The sequence below is a fragment of the Pholis gunnellus genome (genome assembly GCF_910591455.1).
Source record: "Pholis gunnellus genome assembly, chromosome: 21".
Taxonomy (NCBI): Eukaryota; Metazoa; Chordata; class Actinopteri; order Perciformes; family Pholidae; genus Pholis; species Pholis gunnellus.
This window is the reverse complement of record NC_136548.1, coordinates 9,887,715-9,905,892: the sequence shown is the minus strand read 5'-3', so window position 1 is coordinate 9,905,892 and position 18,178 is coordinate 9,887,715. Positions and strand designations below refer to the sequence as shown.

At 42.1% G+C, this 18,178-nt stretch overlaps 2 protein-coding genes across 2 annotated transcripts; one reads left to right on the top strand and one right to left on the bottom strand.

The window, feature by feature from the left end:
• Window positions 1-24: 24 nt before the first annotated feature.
• atp2a1l (ATPase sarcoplasmic/endoplasmic reticulum Ca2+ transporting 1, like) lies at window positions 25-11,771 on the top strand. Its single transcript, XM_079182487.1, has 23 exons — window positions 25-301; window positions 1,298-1,315; window positions 1,727-1,809; window positions 2,975-3,079; window positions 3,895-4,033; window positions 5,452-5,532; window positions 5,618-5,703; window positions 5,819-6,116; window positions 6,223-6,389; window positions 6,506-6,594; window positions 6,695-6,797; window positions 6,895-7,026; window positions 7,193-7,309; window positions 7,392-7,610; window positions 7,710-7,821; window positions 7,940-8,163; window positions 8,344-8,564; window positions 8,685-8,887; window positions 8,978-9,063; window positions 9,141-9,274; window positions 9,380-9,497; window positions 9,612-9,729; window positions 11,110-11,771. Exons 1-23 carry the CDS (start codon window positions 184-186, stop codon window positions 11,127-11,129), a joined length of 2,991 nt encoding a protein of 996 aa, XP_079038613.1. The 5' UTR covers window positions 25-183; the 3' UTR covers window positions 11,130-11,771.
• On the bottom strand, window positions 11,368-17,229 carry sult1st6 (sulfotransferase family 1, cytosolic sulfotransferase 6). Its single transcript, XM_079182490.1, has 7 exons — window positions 16,728-17,229; window positions 15,676-15,804; window positions 14,456-14,553; window positions 14,133-14,259; window positions 12,971-13,065; window positions 12,711-12,891; window positions 11,368-12,130 (listed from the first exon to the last, which is right to left on the bottom strand). The coding sequence occupies exons 1-7, from the start codon at window positions 16,906-16,908 to the stop codon at window positions 12,018-12,020; spliced, it is 924 nt and encodes a 307-aa protein (XP_079038616.1). The 5' UTR covers window positions 16,909-17,229; the 3' UTR covers window positions 11,368-12,017.
• Between the last annotated feature and the right edge of the window lie 949 nt (window positions 17,230-18,178).

Here is an 18,178-nt window from a genome sequence, read left to right as displayed (position 1 = left end):
GTGGTATAAAACCCTGAACGTGTGTGCTGTCATTCGCTCTTTCTGTCAGTCCAGTACTCCTGCATAGGAGGGTGCCATACTTCTTAGTGAGGGTGGTGGAACAAGGGAAAAATCTGCAGAGATTAACTAAGAAGTAAAAGATCGGCACGGTTAGACGGGCAATCCCTTGTCTATCCAGAAAGGATGGAGAACGCACACGCGAAGGCCGGGCCTGAGTGCCTGACTTACTTCGGGGTGAATGAGGTCACCGGTCTCACCCCCGACCAGTTCAAGAAGAACCTGGACAAGTATGGCTTCAATGGTGAGAGATCGGGCATCAGGGATGGGGTCACAAAGTCACTGTTTGGCAACTAGGCCACATAGAGAAACTTCTCACTTCAAAGTTCAAAGACTCTGAGTGTTTGCATTGAAAATATTTCACAAAGTACATCTGCTGGGATAGTTTGTGGAGGTGTTTTCCTGAGTCCACATGAGTGGAGCTGGGAGCTGGGTTGAGATTCTGCATGTGATACTTTTTTAGAGGGGAGTTGCAACAGCTGGTAGAAACGCAGAGACATTGAGAAGCAGAGACTTTGAGGGCTTTGAAGAGCTATTTAAAGATAGCCAAAGAAGATGGCTGGAGAGCGAGAGAGACAGGTGATGGCTCAAGAAGCTTCCTGGGTGATATATGGAGCGTCCGTTAACAGGAGGGATGGATAATTTTAGGCCGGGTAGAAAAGGAGAGGTCCTTAGATGGCTTACGTCTAAATTATCTGTAATATGATTGCTAATCAATAACCAGTTTATTGGCAAATTAGACCGCAAAGACTAGTATTATATTCAAAATCATTCTTGTTTGTACTGTGATGTTTCTGCTGCCTTGTAACATTTTAGTGAGCTGTCATTAAACGTAATGTTTGATTTTGTTTACAAATTAAGGGATTTATAAAGTGAACAGCCACTGCAGTGAGGTTTTCATTAGGCCTAGGTCAGAATTACAACCCAATATCAACATCAAATACAGTAGAAAGGCTTTTACATTTCAGCCATCCGTACAGTGCTTGAAGACATTAAGTGTAAAGCACACAGGGATTTTTGAAACGGTGGAAGTTAGAGTTTGAGAAACCAAAGATCTTGGGGTAATATTTATCATCTTGTACCAATAAGTCTAACTTTTCTCCCAAAGTTTTGTTGAAAATGTTCCTTGATGAACGCCATGTTTCTTTTCTGAATATGAATAATTCTAACAAACCATCCTTTTTCTTATCTTTCTGTCTCCACAACCTTCCTCCTCCTTCATCTTTGTGTCCAACTCCAGAGCTGCCCGCTGAGGAGGGTAAGTGTTTATCCAGCCACATTTACGAAATATGTAAATCTGAACAAGAACTTGCAGACACCTGATTCAACCCAGATGGGAAGACCATCATGAATACTCTCAAAAGGGTTGTAATAATAATACATGCCAGAAGCAGTCTGATTGTGTGATGCCCCACACGCTAATGACATTGTACTCAATGTAAAAAACATTTTGACCAGTCTTTTGCAACAACATTTTGAAAACTGAATTTCCCCAAAGAGGGATTGATAAAGTGTACTTTCCTTCTATATCCATGCTTTATATACTGTAAACACTTTCCTTTGCACTGAAATACACTTTGCATATTTAAGTAAATAATAATACATTCATATTATGTGATAATTATCCTTTGATTTATATATTTTTTTTTTCTTTGTCGGTCTCATCCAGGTAAGAGCATCTGGGAGCTGATCTCTGAGCAGTTCGAGGACTTGCTCGTCAGGATCCTGTTGCTGGCTGCCTGTATCTCTTTTGTAAGTAAACAAGTGTTATTCTTTTTTTTAAAACCAGTCAGTAATGCTAAACTCTGGTTATTCCTGTCTCCTGCATTTTAAACTCAAGGAACAGCAGTAGGGTTTGTAGGAGCAACAAACTCCACCAGACACTGACACCACACGGGATCAGATGCTTCGCTTGACTTTTATCTACAAAAGAACATTTAAAAAAAAAAAAAGGTTTATCAAGAATAAACTATAGAATAAATATACTTTACATTGTTGGCACAATAGTCTCTTGGCCCCTCTTACATTCTTGACAACCATCAAGAACCCATAACACAAACTCTTTCAGAAAACAAGCATGCTGCAGTTGATCATTTATGTCAGGTCACTTTGTCCACATAACTTCTTATCCCCCTCCGCCCCTCCATGTATTTTTGAGGATGACAACTTGAGAGGAGGGAGACAGATTGCAAGGGCTTGTAGGAGGTGTATTAATCCCTATACCCAGCTTTCACCCCTTCGGGCAGCTGTCATGATCGCCTTAGAAGGCGAATATTGAGAAGCCAGTGAGAGATGGGGGTCAGGAAAGTATAGGGGGGCTGAGGGGTATGGGTTTATTTTAAGAAAGCCCCGAGCTGAGGAGAGAAACTGAATCCTTCGGGAAAGGTCAGGCCTGAAGGAAGGAACGAAGGGCCTCCGCAGAGAGAGGGTTGAAGTCAGAAGGAGCAAGGAGTTATGGGCCATCGAGATAAAATTACAAACAATTACGTAATCATATTAAGACATACAAACATATAATCAGAGTAACGGCGGTTAACACTGAAAAATTGTCAAAGTAAATGTCTTAAAAATGCCCTGGACAATTAGGCTCACATTTTTATGATTTTCTTTCACATTGTTGCATGCTCAATGCAAACAAAACTACACATGCTCGTGGAAAGTCTCCGCAATCCCTGAATATGTATCCCTCTTATTATTCAGACTTTAAACATTACAGACAAGGTTATAAAGCTGTGAGGAATATTTTCATTTATATTTTCACAATCCCAATGCTTCATCAATGTTAATTGTCCATTCAAGGTACATCAAAGACAGAGGCGCGGACTTATTTGCATGCTCTTTCTCGAGAGCAGTATGGCCCACTGTCATTGCTGTGCTCACACTAACACTGATTTTCTCTTTACCACTCCAACCTCAGGTGCTGGCCTGGTTTGAGGAAGGCGAAGAGACCGTCACAGCCTTTGTGGAACCCTTCGTCATCCTTCTTATCCTCATTGCTAACGCCATTGTTGGTGTATGGCAGGTCAGTGACGAGGCCCAGCGTGTTGAGCAACAAGACGTATCCATTGCAATTATGACAGAAAGACCACGAGCTCCAATTCCGGCCATGTTTTCTAACCAGACGTGGTTGCTCAACTGGAATAGTTGAGTGTGTTCTCTAAAAGTAGCTATTACAACATAGTGTAAACCTTAGATATACAATATTAGTCACTTTGAATAGAGAAGATTAATATGATATGATCACCAGATAGGTAATGGATGATTCACATTGTGCAATGTTCTTCTACAAGCTATCAGCCTCAGTGGCTAAGCGAACATTGTTGTGAACACATCCCCCGCCAAGTGTCAGAATCAGCTGCTTCGTTCCTGTTTTTCTGTGAAAACAGAGCTGACTTTGGTAACCTGCTCCAAGAAGATGTTACCTCTGAAGCTAGCGTGTGCTTTCTTGTTGCAGACTCCCTCAGTTATATAATGTATGTAAGCATAGATCCATGCACCGCTGGAGAAGAAAAAGACAAGAATACCTATAATGCATGGTAACATAAAACGGAATGGCAAACATCAGATCATAGATTTGACCTACTCGTGTGTCATCAGTAGGTTGTGTATCAGTGTGTAGTTGTTGTGTGTAAACCCGCTCGAGGACATTGAGGACTCATGCCAACATGAGTATGGATTACATCCAAGGATAAACAGGCGTGTGGACCTCAGTTTATTGATAGTTGTTAAAGTGTGGCTCAAAATGTCTAAATGTGTATTTCAGTTTTTATTGTAGTTGACGACCCCCCCGGACCTTTTTAATGACTGTTTGTGTGTTTTTGTCTGCGTGTGCCACAGGAACGTAACGCTGAAGATGCCATCGAAGCTCTCAAGGAGTACGAGCCTGAGATGGGCAAGGTTTACCGTTCTGACAGAAAGAGTGTGCAGATTATCAAAGCCAGACAAATTGTCCCCGGAGACATTGTGGAGGTGTCTGGTAAGATATGTCTGGATTGTTCACCATTTTTATAGGCGGAACCCAATTTGTTAGCCTGATCTAGGGGTAGAATCGGGGTAATAGGACCCTGTTAGTCACCACCTGTTATGTTCAACAGTCTTCACTGTCTAAATACAATGTAGCTGTGAAAAGAAACAACAAAGATCCAGTGAGCTGCATACATTTCACTAACGGGAAAGGAAGACAGAGAGAAATTCTGCATATATGTGTCTGGAAAAGGCTGATAGCGAAGCCTTGTGTCTTTTTAAGGCAATGTGAGTAGCAGTGCTGTGAAAACATGCTGACTGAAGGAAAGCAAAATCATGAGTATAAATACTCACTGGCACCTGCCGCACGTCTTCTCCCCTCGCTGCCATTGCCCACGTCCGTTCATTCAGTCAGTGTACACCTGTTGCCCCTCTAGCTGGCTGCCCCCACCCCCTCACCATGTGTGGTTCATTCTCATTGTGCCAAGCACATGCCAGTTTAGATACTGCCTCAATATGCAACCCATGGATTACGTGTAGAAAGTTACTCTTAGCATTTGGCTCTGAATTTAGAATAACTTCTACCATAATGTTGCATAATTGTTGAACTATTTTTCAGTTAAGGATTAGGGTTGGGCGATCGTTTCTATTTTCATATCGCCCAGTCGAGGTTACTCGAGATTGCTGATAGTGGATCCAAATGCCAGATAGGAGTTACATCACAGCACTGCAGTCTGACAGAGCTTTGACATAATCAAACCTCTGAGCTTTTGCAAGAGAAACAGTTAAAGTTACATGACTAAACATTCATAAAAGAGTGTGACCATTTTATTTATAAAATGTTAACATATTTGATAGTCTATTTGATAGCAATGTGTCCTCTATTCATACAACGGCTCCCTTTTAAAAGTCTGTGTGTCTGTGCTTGGTGTGACAATATCACAGCATCATGTTCCGTTTAACATTAATAACTTATCTTTAATATCAAAAATCCAATTCATATCCAGAATGTTTAGTACCCTAATGGAGCGCAGATTAAAGTTTTGGTGAATAGGGATATGGAAATGTGAGGTGTCAGATCAATGGAAAACAGACGGCAAACTGGCTTGTAATGAAGTATTTAAAATTTTAAAACTTAATTTCGCCGTAGGAGCAATCGTAGATCATCCCTTCAATCTCTTCAATATACAATCCGATCACCATTCTGCACAAGCCTACTAAGGATTTCATTCTGGGTGGCATAATTGTGCTACTTACAACTGTTTCAATCACTTGAATGTTAAGGAGGTTCAAATATAATATACAAATTCACCATAGGTACATTTATTTTATGTTTAATGCAAGTAACACAAATATTCACGCATTCTATCAAAATGTAGTAGAATTAACAAGAATTCATTTTAATGATGACTTCTCTGTGATTCCCAACAGTTGGTGACAAAGTCCCCGCTGACATCAGGCTTGTTTCCATCAAGTCCACAACCCTGCGTATTGACCAGTCCATCCTTACCGGTAAGTTTTCAAGAAACCTTAAATCTGCCACGACATGTTTTTCTACATTGGCAGTTTTGAACAAATGTTCCTTTTTCTCCCTCAGGTGAGTCTATCAGTGTGATCAAGCACACAGATGCTGTTCCCGACTTGAGAGCTGTCAACCAGGACAAGAAGAACATGCTTTTCTCTGTAAGGGCTTTTACCAACATCAATATTTCATCTTCCCTGTTTCAAGTCTTTTCTTGTTACTCCTCTTTTCCATTTAACTAACAGTACCTGTTTGTTTTTTTTGTCTCCTCTGTAGGGCACCAACGTCGCTGCCGGCAAGGCCATCGGTGTTGCTGTGGCCACCGGAGTCTCCACTGAGATTGGTAAGATCCGTGACCAGATGGCTGCCACCGAGCAGGAGAAGACTCCTCTGCAGGCCAAGATGGACGAGTTCGGCGAGCAGCTGTCCAAGGTTATTTCCCTGATCTGTGTTGCTGTCTGGGCCATCAACATTGGCCACTTCAACGATCCCGTCCACGGAGGCTCATGGATCCGCGGTGCTGTCTACTACTTCAAGATTGCTGTCGCTCTGGCTGTGGCTGCCATCCCTGAGGGTGAGGGAAGCATGGCATTGTAACCAGAAAGTGACAGTCAGAGTTAGTGTGTGTGTTCCTCCACCGCTTGTTTATCGCACTCACAGTTTTCACCAATGTCTCTCAGGTCTGCCCGCTGTCATCACCACCTGCCTGGCCCTTGGTACCCGCCGTATGGCCAAGAAGAACGCTATTGTCAGAAGCCTGCCCTCTGTGGAGACCCTGGGCTGCACCTCTGTCATCTGCTCCGACAAGACTGGCACCCTCACCACCAACCAGATGTGTGTGACCAAGGTGGGTGAAACACTTGTCACACTCAAGAAGGAAATCGTGTTGTCGAGAGTTTGTCTTAAAAAAAAAACAGCCTACATTGGACACAGTTAAAACTTTCTTTGTTTCTTCCGCCACAGATGTTCGTCGTCAAGTCCGCTGATGGCGACCATGTTGGCCTTGATGCTTTTGATATCTCTGGCTCCAAGTACACCCCCGAGGGCGAAGTGTAAGTTGGTTTTGATCATTCAAATCCAGTATCAGGCATACAATGAAGTGCCCATGAACCGTGCCCCTTATTTATTTCTAATTCTCTCTTTGTCTTTCAGCTCCCAGGGAGGTGCCAAGATCAACTGCAGTGGATACGATGGCCTTGTTGAGCTGGCTACCATCTGCGCCCTGTGCAACGACTCCTCTCTGGACTACAACGAGGTAAAGTCATAAAGTCATGCAGTGTATTTGCTACACTGAAACCTCATGACTCTTCCACAGTTTAACCAATGATCTCCATCTCCTTCCTTTTCTCCAGGCCAAGAAGATCTATGAGAAGGTCGGTGAGGCTACTGAGACCGCCCTGTCCTGCCTGGTTGAGAAGATGAACGTGTTCAACAGCAACGTGAAGAACCTGACCAGGATTGAGAGAGCCAACGCTTGCTGCTCAGTAAATATCCTCTTGCTATTTGCTACATTTTGAGGATAATTCACATTTTTATTTACGCAGCTAATTGCGAACCACTAAAATTGTTCCAAAGAATTAAAGTTTTTAATTAAGGCCAACCGGTTGATAGATAACTGCCTATCTAATAAAAAACTCTTTAATTCAACAGGTGGTCAAGCAGCTCATGCAGAAGGAAGTCACTCTGGAGTTCTCCCGTGACAGGAAGTCAATGTCCGTGTACTGCACTCCCACTAAGGGTGATGGCGGTGCCAAGATGTTTGTGAAGGCAAGTTTCTTCTTTTTTCTGTCTCACATCCTTTGTCCAGCATTTAACAAAACACTAAATGATGGTTTTGTTTCCTCCACAGGGCGCCCCCGAGGGTGTGATTGACAGGTGCGCATATGTGCGTGTTGGAACCACCCGCGTGCCCCTGACCAGCGGAATCAAGGACCAGATCCTGGCTGTTATTAAGGAGTGGGGTTGCGGTCGTGACACCCTGCGTTGCCTGGCCCTGGCCACCCGTGACACCCCACTGAAGATGGAGGAGATGAAGTTCGAGGATGCAACCAAATTCGCCGATTACGAGGTGAGGGCTCAAACACCTTGATGTTGAGATGTGTGGATGTAACCGTGACTACATGTAAAAAGTTATTTTGAATGACTCCATTCAAACCTCTCTCCTCAGACTGACCTGACCTTCGTTGGCTGTGTTGGTATGCTGGATCCCCCTCGCAAGGAGGTCTCTGGCGCCATTGAGCTGTGCAGAGCTGCTGGAATCCGTGTCATTATGATCACTGGTTAGTATGAATGCGTGGGATTTTAAAAAATAATATAAATCCACTCTGCCGTGTTTTATACCTCAGAAACGGACTCTTTACGGACTCCCCGTCAAACTTCTCCTCCTCTATATTTCAGGTGACAACAAGGGAACCGCTATCGCCATCTGCCGTCGCATTGGCATCTTCAAAGAGGATGAGGATGTGGAGGGCAAGGCCTACACTGGACGCGAGTTTGACGATCTTCCCCTTGGCGAACAGGGCGAGGCTGTGCGCAGGGCTTGTTGCTTTGCCCGTGTGGAGCCATCCCACAAATCCAAGATTGTGGAGTACCTGCAGAGTTATGATGACATTACTGCTATGGTGAGAGCTCAGCAGCATGAAATACAACCTAGCCTCACACAGCTGCCGTCCATGTGTTTTTCAGCTGTTCTGTTCGTGGTTTTGTTCCCAGTTGTTACTGTACGTCTATGGTAATTGCTCTGTACATGTGTGTAGTTTGAGAGTAGTTTAACATAATGCTTCCACTCCTCCCTATTCCAGACTGGTGATGGTGTGAACGATGCCCCTGCCCTGAAGAAGGCCGAGATTGGCATCGCCATGGGCTCTGGCACTGCCGTTGCCAAGTCTGCCTCTGAGATGGTCCTGGCTGACGACAACTTCTCTTCCATTGTGTCTGCTGTTGAGGAGGGCAGAGCTATCTACAACAACATGAAGCAGTTCATTCGCTACCTCATCTCCTCCAACGTCGGTGAGGTCGTCTGGTGAGTGGTTTATGTAAAATTGCACTTTGATCCACAGCTAAACGCCACATTTCAGCCATCATTCTCTCTGCCTCTGGCAAACTTCGGCCTGCTCTATTGTTTCCTTTCTCACTCTTTCAGTATCTTCCTGACCGCTGCTTTGGGTCTGCCCGAAGCTCTGATCCCCGTCCAGCTGCTGTGGGTCAACCTGGTTACTGACGGTCTGCCCGCCACTGCTCTGGGCTTCAATCCCCCAGATCTGGACATCATGGGCAAGCCCCCACGTTCTGCCAAGGAGCCCCTGATCTCTGGCTGGCTGTTCTTCAGATATATGGCTATTGGCGGTAAGTAGGACTTTGGACATTATGTTTGTATATTGTTTAAATCCAGGACAAACTCTTGCCTACACCAACGCTGTCTTGTTTCCCGAACAGGATACGTCGGTGCTGCCACTGTTGCTGGTGCTGCTTATTGGTTCATCTATGATCCAGAGGGACCCGGTGTCAGCTACTACCAGCTTGTAAGTCTCTTTCATATTGTCTTTAACACACACACTCACACGCATACACTTAATAACCTCACCTCTCCTCTGTTCAGTCCCACTTCATGCAGTGCCACGATGAGAACGAGTACTTCGTCGGTCTCGATTGTGAGATCTTTGAGGCTGCTTGTCCCATGACCATGGCTCTGTCCGTGCTGGTCACCATTGAGATGGCCAACGCTCTCAACAGGTAATGCTTCACATGTGATGATGATGACACATTTGATGATGACTCCTGTGGTTTCTTCAGGTAACATTTATTTTCATAATACCTTTTTTTTTCTTCTTTTTCAAGCTTGTCTGAGAACCAGTCTCTGCTTCGCATGCCCCCATGGAGCAACTTCTGGCTGCTGTCTGCCATGACCCTCTCCATGTCCCTGCACTTCATGATCATCTATGTTGACCCTCTGCCCGTAAGTCAGCCCAAAGTGCTCTCTACAGATTGATTCGATTATATTGAGGTATTGTGACGTGTAGTATTTGTCGTAGTTGCTCAGTAGTTCTGATTCCCCTGTTTTGCCCCCCAGATGGTCTTCAAGTTGACCCATTTGAATGTCGACCAGTGGTTGATAGTCTTGAAGCTTTCCTTCCCCGTCATCCTCATTGATGAGGTGCTGAAGTTCGTGGCCCGCAACTACATTGACTGTAAGTAGCCTCATATTTTTGTACGTCCCCTCTAACATATTAAAATAATAAAGAATAAAGACTTACCTTATTTCTTATTACTTTGTAATTGTGTTTGTGAAATTCATCTTCCTCCTGTGCTGTCATCTAATTGTATCACATCAACTCTTCATCGATCATAAGTTTGATAATGTGTGTTTTGATCTGTCTAATTCCATCACCCATGTTGATTTCCAGTCTAAACCCACCACCTTTAGCCTGTAACTAAATCAAGGTATTCCACAGCTTGAACTGCTGCTGGTTATCTCTGTGTATCTGTAGTTTAGGTGCATGTCGGTGTATTTTTGGTTTTGTTGTGTCTGTTCCTGCTCTTATGCAAACTAGTCCTCAGCGATGTCTGCTTTGTATATTATCACAGTCCTGTAGATGTGGAACTCCGGCTCTTAATTACTTAATGCATACGTAATTGAAAACAGGAATCCGACAACTGTCACATATTGACATGGTGACACAATGGGGAAATTCCTGAGTAATGCTTTCTGTATCTGATGTCCTCCTCTGTGTTTAGTTAGAAGGTGAGTTAATCACCTCTGAGTTGCTGCTGTCAGTGTCAGCATTGCAGCTTGTTTGTTGGGTTGTTTCTGTCTGTATGCAAGAGTGTGACCAATGCCTGTTCTGGTACCACTCCTGTAGAAAGGCGTGATATGGTCGGTGTCCCACAAAAAGCCTTTGGCAACACTTTATTTTATAAAAATGTATAAGCAGAGTATAAACATAGAATTAATAGTTTATAACACCCTATAATGTAGCTGGACACCGAGGTAAGGGCTTTTAAAGTATTATTGATGTAGTTAAATAACAGATTCAACTCTTCCCAAGATGCTGGTGTAGAAGCAGATAAAAACGATAAAATATTACACAGTTGTAATTTTATAAGATATTTCTTAATAGGAGAAGTTATTCTTGTTAGATATACTCTATGTTAATAAACATAATACAATGTCATAACTAAGTTATAATGTGTTACAAACAGTTTATCATGTTAACATACTGCTTATAAATTATAAATGGGGGTGGCGTGATGTAATAGTGTTACCACATTTTTTTTAAATATTTTTAAATGAGAATATCATGTTCTTCGTGCATATTGACTTGGGCACCACCATCTTAGTTAGCTGGTTGCTTTCATTAGATTTGATGTCAAAGATCAATTATTCTCAAGTGAGAGGTTATGTTATAGATGACATCATGCTTTCTGAGTAGTTCAATTTTGGGCAGCTTTCTAGGACTTTGACTTGTCTGCAAACATAGTTTGTGTTGTTCGATTTGATTTGTCAAGTGTTTCCATTGTTGAAATCAAATCCATTTCCCTATCTGATTCATCTCTTTTCTTTTTACCAGGTACAGAAACTAAACACTAGAGATGTAGAAGAAGAGGATCTTAAGGGTTGGAGAGAAAGAGGCGGAGAAGAGAGAGGAAGGTCAAAACCAAAGAGGGGAGACAGAGTGAGCCAACCAATAGAAGAAAGAGGAGAAAATACAGGAAAACCTATTTTAAAAAAACAATAAAACCTGTCAAAAAAATCTACATAAACATAGTCTCTATACAAGCAAGGAGATTTGACTCAAATGAAAGGAAGTATCCATGCCGATAAAGTATTCAAATATTTAAGATTTTATTCTCAGAAATAAAAGTATGTGAAAGTGATTTTTTTGTTAAACTTGGATATTCTCAGCTGTTGTGTTCTTGTGTCCTCTGTCCATTTTCATGTGATTGACTTTCCAGCTCATTTCTTGTATTCTAGTCTTTGTTGCTCGTGTCTCGTGCAGCCTCCCTTCTTTGGCTGGGCTTTGTACAGTGTGGTGTAGGGTTGCAAAATGACTTCATATGGGCAGAAAAACTACATGCCGCCAGGTGCCAACACTCTATAGGCTCCATGCTGTCAGCATACTCTGTTGGAGGTCTCATGACGTAAAATGGGCATGTCCGCTTAGTCACAACACTTGTGGTCTTATATATTGTTTACGTGATAAGCTGCAATAAAATGATGATTACAAACTCATGTACTTGTATTGTGGCGCACATTTGTATCGATCCTTTAAGCATGCATTAGATGGTTTTCCTTTGTATCTACACGTCAGGAGGCGCAGTGATTACATTGTTTAACATAAACAGGCTCAAACTAATTCATGATACATATTTTGTTTTGGTATTCAGCTTGTGCCAAATGTTCTGACTGCTGCACAGCGTCAGTTCATCTGCTTTTGGTTTGAAGAGCTCCATCAGTTTGGAAAGAAGCCCAAATCCGTTAGATAAGGTCCCTAAATGGTATGTTGACATCCTTCATTTGCTTTTCATAATCTTCATCAAACATCTTCGATTGCTCGGGTGTGAAATGGTTTCTCCAGTCGCCTACTTCACCTGTAAAGAGAGAAAATGCAGCACAACAGTGTTAGATATATACATCAATCACTATATATGCTGTAGTTAGAAAATAACTGAGGAGCAAGTTCTTAATTTATTTTCCCTAAAAGCAGCAATTGTTAAACAGCAGGACTGCAAATATTTTAATCCAAATAGATTAATCTGCCAAAGATTATCTCCATTATTTGATTAATTGTTGAATAAAATATCAGAAAACAGTGGAAAATGTCCAAAAATGACACCTTCAAATAGTCCAAAACTTAAAGAAAGTCAAATTACTACACTCCGGGAGGAAGAGAAACAATCGTATTTTCTGATTAATTTTTTGCACAAAGACCAACCAATTAATCAACTGAACTGAACCAACGGCAAGAAGTCCAGGAACCTCTAGGTGGCGCCACTACACTGTACACTGTGAAGTACAGGACGAAGACGAGCTATGACACAATGCAATAACAGCAATGCATCCTGTCTATGGGAAGCTTCTACTGTCGATTGGTTTGGAATTGATACATTCCCTGCTCATTTTATTATTATTTTGAATCAATATTTTGCTTATGGACAACACTAGGGGCACCTTTTCTCATGAAGGGAGAGATGGACTGATCAAAAACTCGTGCTGGGACGCAGGAGTAGTTGGCCATCGGGTTCTCCTTCATGTTCTTAAAGGACGTGAGCTCCACAATCCGGCTGATGACCTCATCAGGGACGGTCAAGTCCAGGTACCTCATGATGCGCTCCACCTCACGCCGAGGATTCTGGGGGGGGGTAAATAAGAGGGTAAGAGTATGTTGTACAACATGATTTGGTAATATGGAGTCCATGCGTTCTCTGTACCTCTTTCATGTCCTCATAGAAGAGGTAAAGGATGTTCTTCGTCTCTCTCTCCATCCAGTAACCTTTCACATGGTCATACCAGGAGCCCCATGCCACTGCAGAAACCGAATTCCTTGAGTATCTTTCGTGTAACATTACTCCCAGTTCAGTGAAAGGTCTGTTAATAATGTTAATGAATTTGCTTATCTTTATAGATCAATTATAGGTCATTAACTTTTGGGTTGCAAAGTTGTGAAAAATCCCGTTAGTAAGCTCTTTAATCACCGATGAACCGTTAATCCACTTACATTCTGGGACAGGGCTGCAGGGAATCTGGACCAAAGTCCATTTGTTAACAACCTGTTAATATATACAACTGCTGACTATACACTAGGTCTGCAGTTGCCAGCAAATAGAATTAGTGCCAGAAGTCTTTTTCCAGAAGGTAAGTGGTCTTTAACAGGCTTTAGGAGCAATCTGATAGCTTAAAGAGCTGAACAAGCTAAACACGTGTCATGCAGGTTAAACACCAGATGAAGGGATTTTTCACAATCAAGAAACCCAACTGATGTTATTATTTGTCTTGCAAATGATCTGTAAAGCATTAACAAAAGATTAGGCACTAGTACAATTAAAATTGCCTCATTAAAAAGTGGATTTGGTAGATATTAGCAGTTTGACATATTCAAAACCTGACAATTTACAACAGAGGTGATGTCAACTTTATCAAAAGCAAAATGGATCCCCCAAAAAATGTAAAATGCATCTATAAAGTAGCAGCTCGTGTATTGCTGGCAATTGGACACCGAAGCAAAAATTAAGTTAATACACCAGTTTAAAGTCTTTTGCAGATCTGAAGGAACATTTTCTTCTCATTAGAATCACATTCGCTCTGCTGCCTCGCAGGGTGCTGCTAATCCTGTCATGGCCATTGAAGCCTAATAAGTTTCTCACGGGGAAAAAACAACGAGGTTAGGAAACTTATTCTGAGGTGTCATGGATTGCCACCAGCCACTTTGATATTCCTAAATGTGTTAAAATACATAAGCACTTCTGGCTGGAGTGGGTAAATGTACCAGTGTGGTGGTTATTTCTTGGTTCAGCTGGAAGCTTTGTGCACACAGAAATAACCCGTTTGAATAAAGGAAAGACGACACTCAGGAATGTGATTTAATCTACTTACACTCTCCTCGCATGAATTTGGGAATGTAGCCCTCCCAGGGACCGGGCTCAGGTTGGGTCAGATTCATACAATCAAAGTGGAAGTAGCTCACCAGGTTGTCTTTGGCGTTGCGTGCCACGTAGATAACCTTAACACACAATGGGACATTTATTAAGGGATTTACAACAACAACAATGCAGACAATGAGTAACCTGAAGAGGCAGTTCATGACATTGTATTGTTAAACTCTCACCGCATTTATGTGCACTGCGTCATGAAACATTAAACCTTTCAAACAATTATCTGCAGGATTTTGTTCTCAGTTGACTCAGTTTGAGTCTTACCTTGCACTTGTTTTCCCAAAACCCTGTAGGCACCAACTGAAGAGGAAGATGTGTCTTGATGATCCTTGGAGGATCCGTTTTCTTCAGTTGATCAAGACCTGACACGTTAGTTCAGGGAAAAGGATATGTCAGGGACAAGGAGACAAGGATAAAGGACTTAAAGCGAGCACAACTTTAGAACAAGTATCTGGGAAGTGAGACAATGCCATTCAATACAATGTGTTCAAACAGAAGAGGACACGATGTAGGGCGTGTTTGCTGCAGCACAAATGTTGTCAAAGGATAGTTGTTAACTTGTAAACAAATATTATGTGCAAAGTTACTCGTAGTACCACAAAAAGTATTACCTAACATGAAATTCTTGCTCAGCCTATTTTATGTCATTGTTTTACTTTGTGATTGTTCACATTTTCAGTAAGATTAAGGGAATACATCAACATCTTGGGAAATGTATATTTGCTTTCTTGATGACAGCTAAGATCATATTTCCCAAAGTGTTCCCGGGTGTGTTGACCCAGAGCAAATGAAACAGAAGCACCTTATACAGTAAGTAAATGCAGTGTCTGGAATGGAAACAACAGACAGGAAGGGAGCATTTGCATGCAGACATGCCCGGAAGGAAACACAGTTGAGATTATGAGATCAAGGGGTCAGGACAGTAGGGGGCCAGAAGTTACTCCCAGACATCATTTTATTAGCAAGTCTGCGCTGCCGAACAACGGGTATTTGTTCATCACTGCCCAGCACCAAACAAAAGGTAAAAACTAGATACAATAGTCAAGCCTCTAGCAAGTGTTTGTACATGTGTAAGTAGCTCACTATTGTCCTCTTTTGATATGTTTTTGCTCCTCAGTGGCCAAAGCAATTAGACAGGAACCACCTGACAATGTCAGACTACATTGTCTTGGGTTTTTTGACACCAGGGGAAACTGCAGTCTTCATATGTTTGAATCTGTTGAGCATTTGGGGCATTTTTGGCACTGAGGGATATGTTAATGGTTTAATAGCTTATTGACCCTGATTAAGGTGTTAGAAAGCAAGCCGTTATGAAAACATTCCTCCGGTAGTTGGATCTGACTTCTGACTGTCCGACCTAGTTGGAGGATGTATTTGGAAATAATGTCTTAAGTTTTAGCAAAAGTGAACCCAAACTTGAAGGTCTTAATTGAAACTGGTCGACACAATCACACAAGTACAAACATAGCAACCTAAATACACACCTGAGGGGATGGGTGGTGGGGAGAAGATCTCTAGGAAAGGACTGCGGACGGGTGTTGGGGCTCGTTTGCAGGCCTCAGCATCTCCGTTGTTTAGAAGCAGGTCAACTATCTCCTGGGTCCATGTGGTCCCTTATGCCCCCAAAACACAACACTGGGTTGAATGAATAGGATACTTTCCATGTATTGACCCACACAGGTTTGAGGAGGAATCCCATCTTACACCCACACCAAAATAACCATCAAATTGACTCAAGTAAGTACAGTATGTATGTATGTATGTGACAATTTTACAGAAATTACCACCTTGAAAGACGGACAAAAATCAGGATTTTAATATTATTGCTTTTCTGGAAGATATCCATATCAATTTAAAGTGTTAGCCCTCACTGTAGAGTGGCTACTGGCTTGCTTGAAGTCATTTAGTTGATGTACTTTTTCATTGTTTGAAAAAGTATTGTCAGCTTCACCACATGAGAGGCTCATCATGTTATGTATTCTCTTATAAATAGCTTTATTTCAGGGTGGAAGAAGTATACTTAGATCCTTTTAGGGCTGCAACTATCGATTTATTTTAATAATCGATTAATCTGTCGATTATTTGTTCGATGAATCGGATAAAAAAACTAAAAAGCATTAATTTCCAACCCAGAACTGACATTCACAGTGCAAAAAATCTTCAGAAAGTGCACAAACAGGTTGCTCCTTGAACATCCCTGAGCTGTTAAAGTAATACTTATAAAAAAAAAAATGGACTAATCTCAAGTTGTATCCATAACAATGCATCCTATTTGATGAGATTAGGTATGTGTTTAGCATGCAAACTCTAGATCTAAAAAGTAATTAAAGCTGTAAAATAAGCGTAGTGAAGTCAAAAGTCTAATAGTTTCCTCTCATATATGATGATGAGTATATAGTAGCAGAACATGTAAATACTCAAGTATTACTCAAACTTGTTACATTTCACCACTGGTGCCGACTATGTTAATAACAATGTGACACACAAAACAGTCCCGTCCAAAGCTGATGACCCACTTAGACCTGAACTAAAGTACCTGCTTTGGGGTAGGTGGCGATGAGGAGGTCTGAGGGGTCAGGACGGAAAGCCCAGATGGAGTCCCAGTTGTTGGCGATGTAAGACATGAGAGGAATTCCTCTGACTGGGATGAGAGGGAAGCGACAGATGTCGGCCCTCTGAATGGCTTCGCTGAAGGACAACTCTTTTTCCTCCGACATGACTGACACTCTCTAAAGTCGTGTTAGTCGAGCAGACCAGAAACCGGAAGCCAAAGTTCCTTACAAATGTGTAGGGTGGCTCTATCGGTTTATACACCGATAAATTCCAACTATCTCCTCCTGCTTGATTAGTATTCCATTTATTGGTTCGGTCCTCTTGATGTCTTCTGGTTTCCAGCCTCAATCCTCTCCAACATCTAAAAAAGAAATCCCTCCTGAACCCCCAGCTGGAGCCTAAGTGCTTCAGTCACTCTAAAATGTCTTTCTTTTCCACCTCTTTCTATCTTTGTAACCTGGCTGCCTGAGTGCTTGTACCAGGTTCCTGTCCATCTGCGATCACAGGCGATCTCAGGCGAGCACAGGCAGACTTATAAGTGCCCTTATGTAACATTCCCAGTTATGCATGAATTCCACATTTGCTCACAATATGTGAACTGCTTGCTCTGTGATTTGAGGAAGGGACGAGGGAGTGTCTTACAAGAGCCCTACATGCCACAGAGAGGCAAACTATGATCGCACAAAGAGTACAAAAGATAGTTTGAACATTTCATCTGATGAGGCTTGCATTTGTGTCAGCATTCTTTTTTTCCTTTACAGATGAAAACTAAACTTTTTGTGGGAGACATGTTGAAAGTCTCCAACTGAAAAACACCTTTGGACCCAAACATTACAGTAATACAAGAAAAATCCAATGGCAGCAAAAGATAGGTTGACAAAGGGTCTGCCCTTCTCATTTTATGACAAGTTTGCAAAGCAGACACGTTGTCATGGGATGTGGCGCAGGGGTAGAGCCAAGACTCAAGCGCAGACACTGGAGACGAGGTGGAAGGCAAAGTTAATTTACTGGCACAACAAAACAACTCGAACAGGGAGAAAAATACACACTGAAAATAAACAGCAAAGGTCCAACAGGCAAAGTCCAAACCTGGTACACGGAGTACACGGAGGTTAGGTAAAGTTGGAAAGATATTAAAAGATTCGGACTTCCCGGATCAATAAATCGTTAGTGAAACGTTGCTTCAATACAAACGATACCTCTGTGTAACCGCAATGAGCTAGACAACAAGCTACAACCTTTATTTAATTAAAACGGGCCGTCTTACGGACTCCTCCGAGCTGGAAAAAACTGCATTGCTCTCAATGAGCGGCCGGCTGCGAGACGAGTGCGCAGGGACCGTCTACAAAGTGCAATGCGGAAAATACCTACTACAACAATATTCAATATCTTCACTGTCATGCAATGTTATGTAACCAAAATCAATTCACACAT